Consider the following 21,853-nt stretch of genomic DNA (forward strand, 5'->3'; position numbering starts at 1 on the left):
CAGTCAATCTAAACTGACCTCTGTTGACCACCTGCTGCTGAGGGGCTCTCAGAGGTGACCTTGTGCTCTGTGACACTACAGTGAGGTCAGGGGTCACTGTAGAGGATGTGTTAAAAGTACGGTGGGACAGGTCTGGTCTGCTCTGTCGTCTCACCTTTTTCACACAGCAGGCCTCCCCAGTTCTTCTCACAGGTGCACTGCCAGGGCTTGACGCAGGTCCCGTGGACACAGCCTGGGTATGGCAGGCAGTTGTCACAGAATGGACCCTGCCACCCGTACGTACACCTACAAGACAGATTAGAGACACCATTAGACATTAGGAATGGACGACCGATTGTATGGTCTTAATATGATGTGCATATTCTGTGCAAAACATGGAAGGAGTCAAAGACGCACGCATGTCATCAGGACAGGCACTGTGACACTGGGCCTTGCTACATCTTGAAAAATACATCATTCATCAGTCCCATTAATAGATGGTTCATAATTGAACCAAGACTCATAGGACAAGGCCTTCGACAAAACATCAACCACATGACAAACCTAGGAGTACGTGTTCATGTAAATCTCAAGGTAATCTCCATCAGGAGCCAGACAGTCTTCATCAAGGTGGCCAGTGACACCCCTTCCCTTCTGAGGCTCCTAATCTTAGACAGAGGGCCAGGGACGGGACGGGGACGGGGCGGGGACAGGGACGGGACAGGGACGGGGATGGGGCGGGGACGGGAAGGGGACCGGGACGGCGGCGAGGACGGGCGAGGACCGGGACGGGGCGGGGACGGGCGGGGACGGGAAGGGGGACGGGAAGGGGACAGGGACGGGGATGGTCGGGGACGGGAAGGGGACCGGGACGGGGCGGGGACGGGGCGGGGACGGGAAGGGGGACGGGAAGGGGACCGGGAAGGGGACCGGGACGGGGCGGGGACAGAGCCTCCTGAGGCAGACAGCTAGGGGAGGCAGACGGTGAAGGGTTAGCTAATCTGTTGGTTTATGGCAGCACTCTGTTATTCCAAGGCCAGCGGTAACCTTGTCCCACCTGTCCTGTCACTTCTCTCCCTGGGCTATTTTAAGACCACTCTCCTGCAAATGGACACCAACCAAACCCTACACTACTAGTTGAAATGCTGTACTGGAGGGAGTGAATGTACTGCTGGGTGCTGTGTGCTAACATGTTCTGTAGTATACGGCACTGCAGTCACACAACACGTGGTGCAGTACTACTTTGTGTTGTAGTCTACTACTGTACATGTGTAAAAGTACTGCAGTGTGCAGTGGTGTGCTACTGTATACCAAACTGTATGTTAGTGTGCTGAGGTTTCAGTACTACTTTGTGTTGTAGTCTACTACTGTACATGTGTAAAAGTACTGCAGTGTGCAGTGGTGTGCTACTGTATACCAAACTGTATGTTAGTGTGCTGAGGTTTCGTGTATACAGTAGCTATATAACAGGGGTGGGTAATCATTTCGGCTCAAGGGCCATATTGGGATTTCAAAGTTCAGTGGAGGGCCGCACATCATTTTTCTGGACGGATTTGTTCGTCAAAAGCAATTTGCGGGACAAAAAAAGGGCAGTTATTGAAAACGTATAGGACCATTATCATTTCTACATAGTTTTAGACATTCAACAGTGGCCTGGAGTTTTTTCTCTCCCAAAATAAGCAACAGTAGCAGTAGCAGCAGTGAGAGGCCACGGTCACAGTGGGAGCAGGGAGAGACCATGGTGGCCACAAGGCTAGGGTGGCATTACCATTACCAAACAACCACCTTACCACAGCCCCATCAATGAAGGGCTCTTAGCTCAGCCACAGTTAAAATCTTTGTTCCACTCCTCCTGCCATTTTCAATGAGAAATGCTTTCTTTTATGAGATGAGAACTAAATCAAACCGGTCTCTTACTCACAGCTATCCCTACTGAACAGATCCATAAGTGTGGTACAGTACTCACATCAGAGAGATACACAAGAAGGTGGTCTTACAAGAGGATTTGAAATGGAATACTTGGTTGGTTCAGCCGTGCAGACTAACATGTACGTGACTAAGGCTGCTGGATTGAGTCCACACTCCCATGAGGGGTGTGCCAGCCAAAACAGGCCCAGGATAGGAAGAGGGGATTGGGGCTGCAGACATGGGCAGAGGGGCCATGACACACCGATGGAAGAGGGGAGGAAACGCTGTGTGAAAAACAGGCTGCCGCTACAGCTACACACCAGGTCTGGGACAGGAAGGAGAACAATAGCTCCTGGATCAGACTGGGGGGGGGGTGTAACACACTGTACGTTCCATAGAGAGGTGGGACAGGGAGGGGAGGGGGGAATGTGGGGGTCAAGCTCTGGTATGCGATCAATCCTGTGTCATCATTATCATCCTCATTGAACTCAAAAAGAGATCCTGCCCATTATCCAGCCCATACATCCAGACACAAATCTCTGTCAAAGGGGTGTCAATGGACACAGTGGTACAAAGAGTGAAGCTAACCCAGACTCACGTGCATTCTCCTGGGGCACTGCAGAATCCTTGCAGCAGGTTGCAGCCCTGCTTGCAGATAGCTGTGAAACATTGGCAAAAAGATTCACACATTTACTCCTAATATCATTAGAGGGATAACTAAGCATTAGTTTCACTGTGTGTATTTTGACTCAGAAATGTCTTGCACATGGATTGTATCAGGCTGCTCCCCTACTCACCAGTTGTACAGTAAGTCCCTATCCAGCCCTCCATACATCCTCTATTCCCAAACTGGTCACACACGTAGTGGCCATGCCAGTCATCGCGTGGCCGGCACAGCTTGTTGCACTTGCTGCCATAGTAGTTCTCGTCACAGCGCACGCGGATGCTGTACTCAAAGCTGGCTGTAAGACCGTTGTATTGGATAGTCTGTCTGTCATCTCCTGGGTTGATCCTTTCTTTACGGACACTTCGCTCAATCAACAGATCCTCACCTGCATGAACAAACAAAAACCAAGAGATTTGATCATTCTTTAATGGACGCTTGACAACATGCATACAACTGAATAGTCAAAAGGGGAATTCCGGCTAGCCCCTTACTCAATGTTAGAACCTGTATGCCTCAGTACAAGTCCTAGTAGTGTCTAGACGCAGGAGAGAAACTAATCAGAGAGAACACTGTTGTTTATCTGCTGCTGGAGATCAGAGAGGGTGACCCGAGGTCAAACACCACTGTTTCCAAGAGCATGAAAGAAAAAAGGAAAATAAACACAAATAGAGGGTGTAGGGCCAGAGCTGCGGGAGCTTGATAACCAAATGCTTTTAAAAGTTTTCCTGCTTGTGAAACGCGTTTTGTCCGTCTCCCTCCCTCTCTCCCCTTTCTCAGGAAATCCAGCTCTGACTCCTTCGGAGCCAGGACGGAAATAATACGAGACGGGAACAGACGAGGAAGGGCGACATAGGAAAGGGCCTTTAGCTTTTTCTCAAGAAACAGAAACACCATGACCCAACTGGCTTGGCTGCTACAGCCACATCCACAGCCCAGGACTGGGCACTGAAGAGGGGGCAAACAACAGGTACTCGCCCCTAGATGGAGAGTGTGCTGATATTGGACAGGTAGTCAGGACTCTAAGGAATTATAGTCCTCTTCATTAGATAGATTCTGTATAGCCTACCGTCAGTTATGCAGATATTACTATTGTATTATCTCTTTCTATCTTACTTACTACACAGTCCAGGCAGCCATGCTTACTTCCAAAGTTAACGCATGATAAAGAAGTTAAAAAACACTGACAATTATTTAAATTGTCACTTGCTGTCCTGATTTTCTCAATTTTACTGAGAGTTAACACACTGGCACAGATTATCAGTCACTCTCTCCCACCTGAAAACTCAAGCACTCACTCTGCTCATTTCCAGCAATTAGATATAAAAATACAGACCAATCATGGGCTCTCTCAGTGGAGAAGGAGACACTCAGAGAGAGGCCGCTGTTACTAGGGAGAGCAGGCAGAAGGGGTGTGTGTGTGGTGACTACAACACGGGCTAACACAAACAATGAGGGGGCTTCAACACCGAGCAGTTGACCAAGTCAAGAGCGACATAATTGTCTGTTTTCAAACAGCCAAGATCATTTAGTCGTGCGTGACTAGTGGCATGGTTGTCTTAAGCCAATATCTGTTGTCAGGCTGTTTTCAGCATGCTAAACTTAGATATGGACACATCATTAGTAGTCAAGTAACATTAGCTCACTCATTAACCGATTAACAAGATACTCCTCAAGACAACCTTTTCTAAACTTCATTTACCGGTAGTCCTGATTGCAGCCCACTGATCATATTCAATTTATCCATCCCCTCTATCGTTCTCTGATGGTGTTAAACTGTGTGTTAAGAAACACAAACAGTAATAGCCATGCCACCACCTAATAAAGAAACAACAGACAGCCTGTCTGTTTAGTGTTTAAACACAGAGCCAGTTGCTGGGGCTTCCTGGAGGATAAACAGCCCTAACATAGACTATTTTTCCTGAGCCCTATCCAACTCACTGCCCTATCCAGCCTACTGCCCCCAATGCCCTATCCAACTCACTGCCCTATCCAGCCTACTGCCCCCAATGCCCTATCCAACTCACTGCCCTATCCAGCCTACTGCCCCCAATGCCCTATCCAACTCACTGCCCTATCCAGCCTACTGCCCCCAATGCCCTATCCAACTCACTGCCCTATCCAGCCTACTGCCCCCAATGCCCTATCCAACTCACTGCCCTATCCAGCCTACTGCCCCCAATGCCCTATCCAACTCACTGCCCTATCCAGCCTAGTGCCCCCAATGCCCTATCCAACTCACTGCCCTATCCAGCCTACTGCCCCAATGCCCTATCCAACTCACTGCCCTATCCAGCCTACTGCCCCCAATGCCCTATCCAACTCACTGCCCTATCCAGCCTACTGCCCCCAATGCCCTATCCAACTCACTGCCCTATCCAGCCTACCGCCCCAATGCCCTATCCAACTCACTGCCCTATCCAGCCTAGTGCCCCCAATGCCCTATCCAACTCACTGCCCTATCCAGCCTACTGCCCCCAATGCCCTATCCAACTCACTGCCCTATCCAGCCCACTGCCCCCAATGCCCTATCCAACCCAATGCCCTATCCAACTCACTGCCCTATCCAGCCCACTGCCCCCCCAATGCCCTACCCAACCCAATGCCCTATCCAATGCCCTATCCAGCCCACTGCCCCCAATGCCCTATCCAACTCACTGCCCTATCCAGCCCACTGCCCCCAATGCCCTATCCAACCCAATGCCCTATCCAACTCACTGCCCTATCCAGCCCACTGCCCCCAATGCCCTATCCAACCCAATGCCCTATCCAGCCCACTGCCCTATCCAGCCCACTGCCCTCTCCAGCCCACTGCCCTCTCCAGCCCACTGCCCCCAATGCCCTATCCAGCCCACTGCCCCCAATGCCCTATCCAACCCACTGCCCTATCCAGCCTACTGCCCCCAATGCCCTATCCAACCCATTGCCCCCTCTGCCCTATCCAGCCCACTGCCCCCAATGCCCTATCCAACCCAATGCCCTATCCAACTCACTGCCCTATCCAGCCCACTGCCCTATCCAACCCATTGCCCTATCCAACCCACTGCCCTCTCCAGCCCACTGCCCCCAATGCCCTATCCAACCCACTGCCCTATCCAACACACTGCCCTATCCAACACACTGCCCCCAATGCCCTATCCAGCCCACTGCCCCCAATGCCCTATCCAACCCACTGCCCTATCCAGCCCACTGCCCCCAATGCCCTATCCAACCCATTGCCCCCTCTGCCCTATCCAGCCCACTGCCCTATCCAGCCCACTGCCCACAATTCCTTATCCAACCCACTGCCCTACTCAACCCACTGCCCCCAATTCCTTATCCAACCCACTGCCCTACTCAACCCACTAGCCCTATCCAACCCACTGCTCACTGCCCAGGCCTAAAAAATAGAAGTTGTTACAAACCAATACAGTGCTCTCAAACTAATACAGCTCACAGCCACGCTGTGGACTACATCAGCAGCAGTCCAGGCTGCCTGTTCTATCAGTGTGTCCAAGCTAACTCAGCAGCATGGGGTCCAGGCTGTCTGTTCTATCAGTGTGTCCAAGCTAACTCAGCAGCATGGGGTCCAGGCTGTCTGTTCTATCAGTGTGTCCAAGCTAACTCAGCAGCATGGGGTCCAGGCTGTCTGTTCTATCAGTGTGTCCAAGCTAACTCAGCAGCATGGGGTCCAGGCTGTCTGTTCTATCAGTGTGTCCAAGCTAACTCAGCAGCATGGGGTCCAGGCTGTCTGTTCTATCAGTGTGTCCAAGCTAACTCAGCAGCATGGGGTCCAGGCTGCCTGTTCTATCAGTGTGTCCAAGCTAACTCAGCAGCATGGGGTCCAGGCTGTCTGTTCTATCAGTGTGTCCAAGCTAACTCAGCAGCATGGGGTCCAGGCTGTCTGTTCTATCAGTGTGTCCAAGCTAACTCAGCAGCATGGGGTCCAGGCTGCCTGTTCTATCAGTGTGTCCAAGCTAACTCAGCAGCATGGGGTCCAGGCTGCCTGTTCTATCAGTGTGTCCAAGCTAACTCAGCAGCATGGGGTCCAGGCTGTCTGTTCTATCAGTGTGTCCAAGCTAACTCAGCAGCATGGGGTCCAGGCTGCCTGTTCTATCAGTGTGTCCAAGCTAACTCAGCAGCATGGGGTCCAAGCTAACTCAGCAGCATGGGGTCCAGGCTGTCTGTTCTATCAGTGTGTCCAAGCTAACTCAGCAGCATGGGGTCCAGGCTGTCTGTTCTATCAGTGTGTCCAAGCTAACTCAGCAGCATGGGGTCCAGGCTGCCTGTTCTATCAGTGTGTCCAAGCTAACTCAGCAGCATGGGGTCCAGGCTGCCTGTTCTATCAGTGTGTCCAAGCTAACTCAGCAGCATGGGGTCCAGGCTGCCTGTTCTATCAGTGTGTCCAAGCTAACTCAGCAGCATGGGGTCCAGGCTGCCTGTTCTATCAGTGTGTCCAAGCTAACTCAGCAGCAGTCCAGAGTAGAGGTCTTTACGGGTCCAACAGACCTGAAATTCCAAGATCCAACCAGGGACCTGGGTGGGTCTCATATAATTGCTACGCGTCTCAGGTATGTGCAATTAAAATTGATTTACCGACTAGCCCAAATTGGACCCGTCCTCTGTCAACTTAATGTATGAGGTGGTGAGAACGTTGTGAGCTCGTTATGTGTCAGCCAATTGCAACTCAATAAAATGGATAGCTGAAACTGGTTCCGGCCTCTCACCTCACGTGCGCCTGCTGCTGAGGAGAGAGAGAGCGAGTGAAAGGAACCTTGGCCTTTGGCTACTGTTGATTGTGAAGATAGAGGCCTTTTTCATTGAAGTAAAATGAAAGTTAAAGGAGAAAGTGTATAGTGAAAAGAAGCCGACAAGTGGAATGTCCTCCGTGGGTGGACAAAGATGAGAAGAATGTTGGTGCGGTCAAATGGACTGTGTGTAACTCACTATTCAGGTTTGATGCAATTTTCTAACTTTACTTATTTAACGTAATTTAATGCAGCAATTTTTTTTACCTTCATTTAACTAGGCAAGTCAGTTAAGAACAAATTCTTATTTACAATGACGGCCTACCCCGGCCAAACCCGGACGACGCTGGGCCAATTGTGCGCCGCCCTATTGGACTCCCGATCACAGTGCCTTAGACCGCTGCGCCACTCGGGAGCAATACAACAACCTGTTCATATTTTCTCTGTAAACAATGACTTGACTTACTTTTGATATTACCCTAATAAAGTTCAGAAACTTGTGTGAAGGTTTGGTGTGGCATGGCTATTGTTTAGGCTTAGCTACTGCAGCCCTATGAAGGCAGTATGCACCGGCGCTCCAACCATCTCCCGACAGTTTAACTTGGTGAGGAAGAATGTTTTAGGTGTACCAGAGTTACACCTTTAATCTAACAATATAATGCTTATCTTTATATTCTGATAGAAAATGTATGAATTAGCCTCCTGTTGTATGCCTATCTGTATAATAGTAGCCTATGTGAAAAGGATAAGTAACATAGCCCCGTTATACCTCCATCTTTCTCTCGGTCTCTCTAGGGCTAGGCTTCTCTTCCTTTAGATGTATTTTTGAAATATTCATATCATACGCTTAGGCCTATAGTCATGCAATGCCCTGATGCATTTAGTGTTCAAATCTCTGACAGCTGATCCGTGAGGTGGACAATTCCTTTTTTAGGACATTAAAAAACAATAAGCGTTACCGTTTTTAATATGCTATATATTGAAGCACAATGAAACGTTTGTTTTGTCATTTGTTATAGGCACTTTTTAAGGACACCTCAGTAATTGTGGATCATTTGGCCAATATCACTTGTTTATTGATGTCGCTGGCAGCGCCCAGTTGGGGGTTTCTTTCTCTCGCTCAACTCTCAGATCTGAATGGGTCTCTGGGATCCGAACCAGCATGGGTCTGTTTGGGTCTGTTTTTCCACAGGGCTTTTCAGAACAGGTCGACTGTCCTTGTTCTATTGGGAACGGGTCTCCGTTTATTTATTTATATCGGGGCAGTGGGGAAAGCTTTTTGGACCCTTGAAGACCTCTAGTCCAGAGGCGCCCTATAACAGGCATTGTGTCCAGGCTAATTTAGCAGCAGTAGGGCTGTCAGAGTGTCAAGGCTGCCTGTCAGTGTCCAGGCTGCGATAATGAAGTGGTGTGCAGTAGCACAGCAGCTGCTGGGACGGTAATTAGTAGACAGACATCAGTGGAAAGAAAAAAAGAGCTGTGGTCCATAATTAATGGCTTAACGAGGTGATGTGCTCACAGATTTTATATAGAGACATGGAGCACAAACAGTCCCTCAGGCCAGCTGGGTGGGAACTAGCCTGGCAATATGAACGGCCAGCCTGCAGCATAGGAATGCACAGCATCCCAGACAAGGGCTGTGTAGATCAACAGATTAAACATGTGTTATAAATCATTGTGACTTATAGAGACAAAGGTTTGATGCGCTCACTTACCACCACTAAAAGTGAGCGGAGTTGAGAGTGGAGGGATTACAGCCGACAGACTGACCTGACATCGTGCACATGCATGTTGAGGGGTCAAACACAGACAGAGAGGTGAGCTGGTTGTTGTATGGGTCTGTTTGGGGTGGTTGGTCTATGGCGGCTCAAATTGACAGTCCATTTCAATCTAGAGCCTGGGCTTTGCATTGGGGACTTTTCTTCTTCTTGTGCTGCTATGAAGCTGCTTTGTGTGAAGATGCATTGTTCCTGTGAATATCTAGAGCTGACTCTCAAGGCTAAGTTACACAGCACTGAAAACAGGAGTGTGTTATAGCATCTTGGATTGGTGTGTATCACATGTTTACTGGCTGGAAAAACACAAAGGCTTTGTCAGGTTACGTAAGCCATTGATCTCACCTCTACGCTCTTTGGTCCTTGAAAAGTCATTGAAGTTATGGTTTAGAAATTCTACTGCTTCCGTGATTTCATTTCTGATCCGTTTTTATGAGAGATTTAAGAGTTTTCGTTTGTTTCACACTGTTTCAATTGAAGGGTTTTGCGCTAGTTTGTTGGTTGTGCTTGTTTTGGTAAAACCATGTGCGGTTATTATGAGCAAGACAACATCTAAATGTTGGCTTCCACTTGGTTTTCCATACAAAGTGTCCCATTACAAAGTGAACCCGCTTTTTGGTCGCTTTTTCATTCTAAAACATGATACATTAACCCCTCAAAAACTCTTCAACATCAGAAATGGCGAGACTAACTTAGCTACCACATGGACAGACTTCATCAGTGTGCTAGTTTAAAAGATGATTAGTCATTATTAGCCTGGTTCTGTTTGAAATGCAGGCACATTACGGAACACAGGCCAGGTCATTATTAGTTATTATGTAAAAAAATATATAGAAATAATTGGTGCCACCAAATCATGTGCTGGTGCCACCAACTGAAAAGGTATGTAGCACCAGTGCCACCAGTGGAAAAAGTTAGTGTAGAACCCTTGTCACTTCTAAATACGTCCCTCACCCCTAACATAATGACTTATTTTCATGGGAGACACTGAGGCCTGGCCGGCTCTCCTTTCATGTGGTAGTAAATACCTGGAAAGCTGAAGCCTACTGTACTTACCACTGCTGCTGTGTGTACCATTGTCCCAGTCCCACGCTTCCACGATCAGAGTGTACGAAACCTGGAAGGGAGACACACAGGGGATCACCAGGGGGTTATTAGAGTTCATACTCCCCACACACTGACACAGACAGAAGCACAGACAGACGCACAGACAGACACAAACATACACGGACAGACAGACACATGCAAATTCCTACAGAATGTGGAATGCATTACATAAGGAACACATGATGATGATAACGCACACACACAGTTTGTGAGTAAATCTGGATGCTGCTGGTGGGAAAATAACTCTGGTTCCCACACTGATGTCACTGATTAGCTGGATATCAGCCTGAGGTTAGTTAACAAGTGCAACTACTGTGGGGATAAACATCTACTTTGAACCACCGACTGGCACTGAACACATTCCAATATAACACAGGTGATTAGGCTGTTAGCTCAAGACTCGCTGCTGTACTTATTGTACAGTGATATCATTTCCTTGAAAGGTACACATACTGACACAATACAAAATCTAACAGCAGCAGGCTTACTACAACTGAAACTCCTGGGGAGTTAGTAGGGTATCAGCACAGCAAAGCCAGAAAGGAATTGGCTTTCTGTCAAGTGACTGGGGCCAGTCCAGCAGATGTGAGTTCCCATGCCCCAGGTCCAGGTTGGAGAGGTAAATTATACACTGGTCAGATTAGACATGGGGGGGAGGGGTGTAGACTGTGGTCTGTAATTTTCCAGAGAAACCTTTTATGACGTCAACCTCAAAAACACCGAGCACAGCCACAACTAGCGAAACAAAGCTGAACTAAATTCACCAAAAATCTCCTCTGACTTAAAATGAGAACATTCAAACAGGTGAAAAAGGAGCCAAACATTTCTGTCATTTGGATTCTTGGATGCTCAAAGCTGTTGGACGAAACCTTCCACAAATATGACTTCTAAGAATGCTAAACTGCTGAGTATGTGGAAGGCAGAGGAGTCTCGTTCCAGTCCTTCATCTCCCGCCCCCCCAGAAGTGACTTATGACACAGTCCCCCTTCATCACTTCTAGTCTCTTTACACATACCCTGTCTGTCACTGTAATCTGCATTCATCTAACTAGTATGGCCCATCTCTCAAGATTCAGTCAGTCACCAGGATAGAGAGAGGATGAGGAGGCACCTTCTGACCACAGGCATGTGTCTTTCACACTGCCACAGAGTACTCAAAGGTCAAGACCTGAGCCACCTAGAACCGCTCATCACCAGAGTCGGTGATGTAATACTCAGTCTACAATACATTGTTATACTCCATCTACTGCCATCAGAGCTAAATGAAATCACACAATGAGTGTTCTTCATGAAAAGCACAGTGGAGGGTGTGACACAAAGAGAGGCTGCCTCCGTGCCCCTCTGCTGTCCTCCCCTGCCTCCCTAGTCTCCCCACTTCCACTGGCCCAGCCAGGCTCCAATAACTCTCGCAGGGAAACAAGGCTTGGCTGTGAATGACAAATCAGACTACCGCCTCCCATCCCCTTCCCTGTCAGTCAAATATGATTTATGAGACTGGAGAACCCAAAGGTGTCATCTTTGATAATAAGTCATAATAATAACAGTGTAATATCTTAATCAATCTATCTTTAATCAATCTGAAATGTCACAATGACTGACTTCCAGACAGAATCCTCTCTGGGCTCTGACTCACTGATGGGCTCCCTGTGTGTATATGTCCTTGAGGAGAGACTGGAGCAGAGGCTGGGGCTGTGGAGTGTCTGTCTGACTGTAGTGTAACCTGATGGACCAGGCAGGGGCAGCAGACGTAGCACTAGATACTTGACACCTCCTAACCAATTTATAGGAGTCAGAGGGATTTGAGTTTTCATTAGCCCACTCCTCACTGCCTTCACTTCAATGAATAAATGACTGTCCCCCTTCCATCGCCTGTGTCCTAACACACTGCAAATACATAGGTACTGCTTTAACTACATAAAAACGACATCAAAATAACTCAACATTCTATTTTAACACTAATAGCAATAGGGTTTCACAGAAAGTAGGCCGACATCATTTTAACACCCAATTAACAACTTTAGTAGAATTGAGATGAGAGGGGGAAAAACAGCAACACCTGTCATCTCACACCTGTTAGGATATTGAAATGAATAAAACATGTAGGACCCAGTAGGGTATAGTGAGGCTGGCTAATTTAGCACCTTATTAACAGAAAAGCCCCGCTCTGAGGAAGGCCTCTCCTAAGCAACACCCTCCACATGATACTCATACACGGGCTACTCATTCCGCAATCAAATCAAAACGAATCCAATCAAGCCTTTTATAGCATGGGCTTCCATTAAAGACCAAAATGACCCAGTTCATTTTTCTCAGCCAAGCTGTTGAAACTCTATTTCTCAGGGTCTCCTTCAGTCACATTAGAAAAGAGCTTTCCACATTGTACAGTAGGTCTTAGGTTATCTTTCACAATTTATTAACAGGAAAACATTTTTTTTTTTATACAACTTATTTTTGTTATCCTCAAGTGATTAACACACATATCTTTTAAATTGAACATTTCAGATTATTCTGACACCAAGATGACAAACATTGAGAACTTCTGGAGAATGGCACCACGCTCAAACTCCACATACAGTATATGAAATAGTAGCGAGTGCCCACGATGATATCCTGATAGAGACTAAGCCTGACATACCCTCTTCCTCTGTGACACACACTACCTGTAGTTGTAGAACTGCCGCCACTCTCCACAGAGCAGTACTGTTGTTTGTTTCCCCAGGACCATGTAATGGTCACCAATGCAGCCGTAAGTCAGCGTCCTCTGCCGACAGCCTCTCACTTCAAACAGGATACCCAACACCAGAATGAGGCGTTGAACACGAGATATGTCACAGGCCTACTTCGGAGCGCAACACAAGAGAGGCCTTATGTAAACGCTCTCCAATCCACTCCTGACATTTTGCCCAGTGCGGCTGCCATCTTCCCTCTCTCCATCTCTCCACTTGTTTTTATAAATAACACAATACATGCAGACAAAAGTGGAGGTATAAACTCATTGTTTGGCCTGAAAGACTGTGACAAAGGGGAAGCCTGCTTTTCTCCCAAGGGCTCGGAAAACTGATATTTCATGTTGGGATAACCCAAGTTATTCAGCACAGCAGCGGAAACTCAGCTAGGGCATGACTTTTAGACCCTAATCACTGGGAATCACTGCATGTAGGCCTATGCTCGCATGTCAATCATAAGACTGAACATTTATTAATGTACGCTGGACTGGCAAACTGAGGCTCTCACGCAATTAGCACACACACACACACACACACACACACACACACACACACACACACACACACACACACACACACACACACACACACACACACACACACACACACGACGACTGTTGGATGATAAATTGGAGATAAATCCAGAATGTACCGGGGTTCCCTCACTTCCCTACAACAACAAGGGTTGAGTAACAAGGCTACTAACTGAGACAGAGGCTCCTGATGTTGTAATCGTTGAGAAACCCTGATGTGGATGAACCCTCACCTCCTTCACCCCAGAGGAGAGAGCAGTGTTACAACACCCTTCCTGAGTTCCTAACCATTTAACTATCAAAAATACAACCTGAAAACAAATTGCCATAATATTTGACCACCAAGGTATAAGACAAAGGTGCATTCAAAAGCCATACAATGACATTACAGTGGGCAGCTGCTGATGTCAAGTATTGGGAGAGAGAGCTGTGGTGTGTAGAGTGAGGTCTCAGTTAATGATATACATAAAGCCTAGGATTTAATTAGCCCTGAACACAAAGCAGCAGAGGGAGGGAGGGGGAGGGAGGGAGGGAGGGAGGGAGGGAGGGAGGGAGGGAGGGAGGAGGGAGGGAGGGAGGGAGGGAGGGAGGGAGGGAGGGAGGGAGGGGGGCCTTGCTGTAGTCCTCCTGGCCTGGCTGGCTCCAGCTGAGCTCCACTAACCATGTGAAGGGGTACTGGAGGCAGGTGGAAATGAAAATAACTGGCTGTGTAATAACATACTAAGCATCAGCACCAAGAAACCAGAGACGTCATGCTTATGCACCTGAGTTATGCACCACTGTACGACATGATAGTTAACCAGACAGAAGGGAAAAGGTAATCCATGTGTCTAAGCCAAAATTCTACCTCTGTAGCACCCAAGCACAGCCTGATCAAAGCTGACAGAGTTTTTACAGTGAAAGAAGAAATATGGCCAGGGATAGAGGGGTCCATTTGATTTACTCCCATAGGGGTGATGGGAGGACAGATTGCCTCTCAATATACCACACATCGACGAATAAGGAGGAGCAGGGAGCAAATTAAGTGACTCTGAAGAGCCGGGTGGGTCCTAAAAATACCTCTCCCTTGTGACAGGATCCTCACAGAGGGAAGAGAAGAGGCAGCTTCTCTCTTTACAAGCATCCATCCCTCCCTCACTCCATTTCATGAGAAAGATGTCACTAAAGACCCAAACAGCCTGAGGGGTTAACCACGAAGAAGAAATGATCATTGAGTGACAGAACAAAAGCTTTTTTCTCTTTAATTCATATCAGGAGCTAGTGGCCCAGATATTCTGACCAACCGGTGATGCCATTATAGTCTACAAGGCATGCCTTGATAACTCTATTAGGGTTATCAGTCAACAGAATAGGCCTGCCAGTATGCTGTACATGCTGTTTACCACAAATGTCTGTCATTTGCTTTGAAAGTAAACTGGGAAGCAATTATTTTTCATGTAAAAATACATGTGGAAAGCGTCTCCTAGCATCTGACAGAAAGCCTCAAACCAACTGCAGCTGTCCTGTAGTGTTGGGGAGTATGAGGTTGCTGCTGTGCCCTACTGGTGGTCTCAAAACACCCCCACTGCAGTAACCAAAGTCACCTCCTCATCAACACAGGAAATACTACCTGGTCAGCTCAGCACACCCTGGTGCTTTTAGGACCAACATTAAAAGTGCACAACACTTGAATGGTTATGACATGCTGCTACAGTTACAGTAGTTAATGGGAGAGAACATTACCTTCTTCTGGACTTTTAAAAACTATTTCGAGGCCAATGTCAGAACATTGATGAGCACATCCACTAATATGCCCTTGACTGGCCAATCACAACAATAGAAAACTTAAAAGGGTTCTCTCAGCGCCACAATCTTCTCTTTCGTCCTGTGTACATAGAGGATAATACTGACCCGCTGAATAGAGAGACAATGACCAAATGATGGCAGACCAGTGAACCTGAGAGGCCAGAAGTAAAGGCATCCCCAAGCCTAGATGGATAGGGATCTTCTGGGATTTTCGTTTGTTTGAGTAGTGGTGACACTGATATCCACTCCCTATGTCACACACAACTTAGTGGTAATTGTATCTGCCATGGGCCCCAGGTTACTACTTCCATCTTTCCCTCTCGCTGACAGCTGACCATGAGGACTGATGAATGGATAGGTCACACAGCCAACCAAACATACAACAATCCTCACATTTCCAAAATGAGCAAAGACATTTTGTTTATGAGGAGAGGTATTTGTTCAACATCACTTTGATGCATTGCGAGTGTCCATGTATGTTGCTGGACTGTAGGCCCATCTCTGTTGTGTAGAACCAACCAAAGATATGATAGTCAGATTACTACTAGGTTACTGTGATGATGCACCAATGAATGACTGCAACCACCATGTGCGCAATTGTACTGTGTCGAGCAATTTCGATGTTCAGACCTTAGGAGAAAGGCACGTGTAGCCATTGACTTACAGAACCAAAGCTAAACCACATTTAATACATGTAATTTGCTACGAGTTAAAAGTGTATGTGTTCTTGACATTCGTTCTGCGTAAAATAAACACAGGTTTATGCACATCATGTGCGCTTTTCTGGAATGCACTAGGCCGAATACCAACTGAGCTCTAACAATGACATTAGACATGATGTAAAGGCCATTTCTACCATTACTTTGTACATGATAAAAACATTTAGCACCTTATTACGCACAGACAAGTCTTACACATAGAGGTGGTCTCCAAAGTCGCCAAGTGGACACTGGCAATAAAGATGCCACGCTCACAGACTCATCCGGTTAGGACTCGGCTAGTGACTATATTTGACTACTAATGAGTCAATGAATAATAGCACGCCTTATGCGGTGGATCAACAGCTGTAATAATGAAGTATCGTCAACTTACTGGCCAAGCGAACTGGAATGGGATGACGATCTTTCCACCATCGTTGTTTCGGTTTTGGTTGTTTTTGGCGCTCTTAAATTGAAAACTATTTCCACCGATAACGTTAGTAGATCCAGTTCCATAGATGCACAAGCCCTTGGTCGTGACATCCGTTTGGTATTCCTTTAGACACACTCTGAAGTACGTATCACACTCATCGCTGCTACAGCGGAGATCCTGCGTGTTCCTTTCGCCGTCGCAGCAGTCCCCGTCCGACAACTCACCATTTGCGTTCTGTACTGCAATCAGCTGCAGCTCAAAATAGCCCGAGGACTGGGACACCTATAAATAACATTTGAATAGAAAATAAATACATGAAGCGCGTAAAGTATTTAAGTAATCTACAGTAGATTAAGCATGTTGCACACTTGAACATTATTTATTTTTTTTAAAATTTAGTTGTTTCAGGCTGAGTAGGCTATGAACAAAGTGGTTTTAGATCCATTTCTAGTAAGTGAAGAGGTTTTGGGAAATTTGTGTTTTTAATTTATAATTATTTGATATTATTAATGTTGCTTTATACTAGAAATGTATGTTTTTTTAAATATCACATTTTTACCCATGAAAACTGATTGATAATACCTAGATTATAAATTATAACCCAGGTATGAACACTGTCGATACATTACATTACGCTGATTGCAATGACTCAGGGCAAAAATAATGCAAAACGAATTCACCCATAAGGACGCTCCAAACTAGAAATTCCAAGATCACATGATTTAACTGTCGAAAACGTAATTTAATTAGGAATGGAATTCTAAAAATTGAATTTACAAAATGAATAAGACCTCGTTGTCTGCATGAGCCACTCGCCCAACTGCCGATCAATTAATTTAATCTGACAATATTAAAATAAAAAAGTTCTCACCTCAGTCCACACGGTCAGAAGAACACACACTATTGACAGGCAATTCGAAATCCACATACAATTCCACATGTCTCTGTTTGATTAGTGTAGTCTAACATTAGGAAAAATGTACTTATTTCATGGAAACTGCCGTTGACCGCCGATGTATCGTCTTCTCCTAGCATGCACGATGTGAAAGCGTGATCTATTCCCTACTATATCTCCGAATGAAGAGTAACATAAAATGCGTACTAGGGACACCCGAGGCAGGGTACTGCTGATCCAGACACACGACTTTCCCCCACCGTTCGAATCACTCAACAGCAAGGCAAGCGATCGGTTTGAACGCTGAAGCAAAGCCCAGTGATGACTCTTTGATTGACAGCTTAACAAACCATTCACAAAGTCTTGGTTCAAACAGTTGTTGAGGAACCGCCACGAGACAACCATAGAGGCGGGGGGCGGAGTGTCATACAAATTATGCCCGAGTTTGATACATTTATGATCAGAAAACATAGTTTGTCTTCACATATATTTGTTTATTTTTCCTTTTCAAGGTTAGGCTACAGTTTTTATACCTGACTATTTCTTTTTACAAACAATGCTTGCCTTATGTTGCTACAGAATAAAGTCAAAGTTACAGTGCAGTGGTTGATTGTTGCAAAAATAGTCTGACATTATATACGTGGCTTGAATCAATTATCAATATTTACAATTACAAGACATTGCTGTCCAGAGTATGTGGAGAGTGGTCCAAGATGCAGGTACAGGACACCTGAGTAGCCAGCTTATTTTACACATAAATAGAGAAACACGTGTCTATCAGCACCCTCTACTGTTTATGTTGCAGGACCACTGGGTTCAGCTATATACATAGCCGCGGGAAGTAGGGGTGCTGAGGGAGCTGCAGCACTCCCTGAAAAATCAGGGGAAAAAATGAATATGAAATACATAAATTAAAAACATTATCTTCCCGCACAACATCTATTTCTATCAGGGCAAGCACTGTTCATGACACAAACTGTTCACACCCCTCTTGTTGGTGGAGAGAATGTTACAGGTTTTAAGCTTAGTTCCTGCAATTCTACACATTTTGTCATGGGGTGCAAAGAACATTTTGCCATTTTAAAGCAAATTGTCTTGCAATTCTATATATGTCTAATGTGTATTAATGTGATATTTGAGTGACAAAAAAACTTACAACAATGTCTATGGCCTAAAAAACCTAAATATAAAAACTTTAGCTGACATGGGCAAGTTGATCTGGACAAATGCAATAACTAACATGACAACAGGAACTGATGATGCACTAACCAATTTCGAAATTGCACCATGTGCATTTTACTATGACAACTTTCAAGAGTAAGTTTAAAGCTGGACTGAGTTCGTTTTTTTCAGAGTTGGACTCCAATAAAGTTGTAGAAACAACTCAAGGATAATCAATGGAAACAGTCTCATAGTAAAGAGTCTGAATACTTACAGTACCAGTCAAAAGTTTGAACACACATACTCATTCAAGGGTTTTTCTTAATTTTTTACTATTTTCTACATTGTTTCAAAATGATAAAATAACACATATGGAGTTAACACTAAACAAAAAAGTGTTAAACAAATCAAAATAGATTTTATATTTGAGATTCTTCAAAGTAGCCACCCTTTGCCTTGATGACAGCTTTGCACACTCTTGGCATTCTCTCAACTAGCTTCACTTGGAATGCTTTTCCAACAGTCTTGAAGGAGTTCCCACATATGCTGAGCACTTGTTGGCGGCTTTTCCTTCACTCTGCGGTCCAACTCATCCCAAACCATCTCAACTGGGTTGAGGTCGGGTGATTGTGGAGGCCAGGTCATCTGATGCAGCACTAAATTACTCTCCTTCTTGGTCAAATAGTCCTTCCACAGCCTGGAGGTGTGTTGGGTTATTGTCCTGTTGAAAAACAAATTATAGTCTCACTAAGCGCAAACCAGATGGGATGGTGTATCTCTGCAGAATGCTGTGGTAGCCATAATGGTTAAGTGTGCCTTGAATTCTAAATAAATCATAGACAGTGTCACTAGCAAAGCTCCCCTACACCATCACACCTCCTCCTCCATGCTTCACGGTGAGAAGCACACATGTAGAGATCATCCGTTCACGTGCTCTGCGTCTCATAAAGACACGGCTGTTGGAACAAAAAATCTCAAATTTGGACTCATCAGACCAATGGACATAATAATGTCCATTGCTCGTGTTTTTTGGCCCAAGCAAGTCTCTTCTTATTATTGGTGTCCTTTAGTAGTGGTTTCTTTGCAGCAATTCGACCATGAAGGCCTGATTCACGCAGTCTCCTCTGAACAGTTGATGCTGAGATGTGTCTGTTACTTGAACTCTGTGAAGCATTTATTTGGGCTGCAATCTGAGGCGCAATTAACTCTAATGAACTTATTCTCTGTAGCAGGTAACTCTGGGTCTTCCTTTGCTGAGGCGGTCCTCATGAGAGCTAGTTTCATCATAGCGCTTGATGGTTTTTGAGACTGCACTTGAAGAAACTTTCAAAGATCTTGAAATGTTCCACATTGACTGACCTTCATGTCTTAAAGTAACGATGGACTGTCATTTCTCTTTGCTTATTTGAGCTATTCTTGCCATAATATGTACTTGGTATTTGACCAAATAGGGCTATCTTCTGTATACCAACCGTACCTTGTCACAACACAACTGATTGGCTCAAACGCATTAAGAAGGAAAGAAATTCCACAAATTAACTTTTAACAAGGCACACCTATTAATTGAAATGCATTCCAGGTGACTACCTCATGAAGCTGGTTGAGAGAATGCCAAGCGTGTGCAAAGCTGTCATGAAGGCAAATGGTTGCTACTTTGACGAATCTCAAATCTCAAATATATTTTAATTTGTTTAACACTTTTTTAGTTACTACATGACTCCATTTGTATTATTTAATAGTTTTGATGTCTTCACTATTATTATGCAATGTAGAAAATAGTAAAAAAAAAATAATAATAATAATAACCTGGAATGAGTAGGTGTGTCCAAACTTTTGACTGGTACTGAATGTAAACAAAGTATTTATGTTTTTTAATACATTTGCAAAAATGTATAAAAACTGTTTTTGCTTTGTAATTATTGTGTATTGTGTGTAGATTGGTGACAAATTGTATTTATTTAATCCATTTTAGAATAAGGCTCTAACGTAAAAAAAAATGTGGAAAAAGTCAAGGGGTCTGAATACTTTCCCGAAGGTACTGTATATAATACATTTACATTTTAGTCATTTAGCAGATGCTCTTATCCAGAGCGACTTACAGTAGTGAATGCATACATTTCATTTCATTTTTATTTTTTGTACTGGCCCCCCGTGGGAATCGAACACACAACCCTGGCGTTGCACACACCATGCTCTACCAACTAAGCCACAGGGAAGGCTAATACGCAGCATCCCCGCCCCCAAACTACTTCCCGCGGCTATGGCTCTATACCCACAATTACTTAATATTCCTTATTGTTAGGACATACTAATTAGCCTGAATGTAAGTCAAGAGGAAAAGCCCAAATTCCCGCAAGCACGCACTCACACACACGCACACGCACACACACACACACCCAAACACACACACATTCAATTGTCATCAAGTACCATGAACTCTGTTGTGTGCCTTAGGGACATTTCTCAGTTATCTCTTAATGAAATCTTTCAAGCTTGCCAAAGAATAACCAGGAAGAGCATTGGTGTCATGTTTTTACCCACCTTCTCACATACTCTGCATGCATTCTTGATGTGCAGTGACTTGAATAAAACCTGTCAAAGTAAGATTATTTAGCTTCCTCCCTCTTTCTCTCTCACTTCTGGGAAGTCATATGCTCTTTGTATGGTTGTTCTCTGCTGTACTTTGTCCATTCATACTAGACCCAAAGATATGTGTTTGAGGCGAATATACTGTATAATAACTATGTTACTGACATGTTGTCATGAGAAAATACATGGAAAATAGCTCAAAGAAACCAGGTAGGATGGGTGGGAGGCAACACAATGGGTATGTTTACAAGAATACAAGGAGAGGGTAGCCCTTTGACCTTTTATTTAGAATAGGTTTGTTGGTCTTTTGTAGGCTTCAAATGTCACAGCTGACAGATGATTAAAATATGGTTTTGTTTATGGTTTTACTAAAGATATCAGAAATAATGTCAATAACAGGAATGAGTACATGGACAAAGGGGAATCTACTTAAATCAAACTGAAAGGCTATACATGCTATATAATTAGCAGTCAATTAAACACTTACAGTACCAGCCAAAAGTTTGGACACACATACTCATTCAAGGGCTTTTCTATATTTTCACTATTTTCTACATTGTAGAATAATAGTTACAACATCAAAACTATGAAATTACACATACGTATGGAATCATGTAGTAACCAAAAAAGTGTTAAACAAATCAACAAATATTTTATATTTGAGATTCTCCACCCTTTGCCTTGATGACAGCGTTGCACACTCTTGGCATTCTCTCAACCAGCTTCATGAGGAATGCTTTTCCAACAGTCTTGAAGGAGTTCCCACATATGCTGAGCACTTGTTGGCTGCTTTTCCTTCACTCTGCGGTACAACTCATCCCAAACCATCTCAATTGGGATGAGGTTGGGTGACTGTGGAGGCCAGGGCCCAGAT

At 45.1% G+C, this 21,853-nt stretch overlaps 1 protein-coding gene across 2 annotated transcripts in view; it reads right to left on the bottom strand.

Moving 5' to 3' along the window:
* Positions 1-17,517, bottom strand: part of LOC106599208 (protein jagged-2) — a 28,670-nt gene extending 11,153 nt beyond the window's left edge. For both annotated transcript variants that reach the window (XM_014190333.2, XM_014190331.2), the window contains exons 1-6: positions 17,206-17,517; positions 16,296-16,616; positions 10,110-10,170; positions 2,685-2,939; positions 2,486-2,546; positions 155-285 (exon numbers count right to left, since the gene is read on the bottom strand). In XM_014190333.2, the coding sequence (XP_014045808.1) occupies positions 155-285; positions 2,486-2,546; positions 2,685-2,939; positions 10,110-10,170; positions 16,296-16,616; positions 17,206-17,274 (898 nt within the window). In that variant the 5' untranslated portion in view covers positions 17,275-17,517. The remainder of the gene's footprint in view (positions 1-154; positions 286-2,485; positions 2,547-2,684; positions 2,940-10,109; positions 10,171-16,295; positions 16,617-17,205) is intronic.
* Between the last annotated feature and the right edge of the window lie 4,336 nt (positions 17,518-21,853).

The sequence above is a fragment of the Salmo salar genome, chromosome ssa01 (genome assembly GCF_905237065.1).
Source record: "Salmo salar chromosome ssa01, Ssal_v3.1, whole genome shotgun sequence".
Classification (NCBI taxonomy): Eukaryota; Metazoa; Chordata; class Actinopteri; order Salmoniformes; family Salmonidae; genus Salmo; species Salmo salar.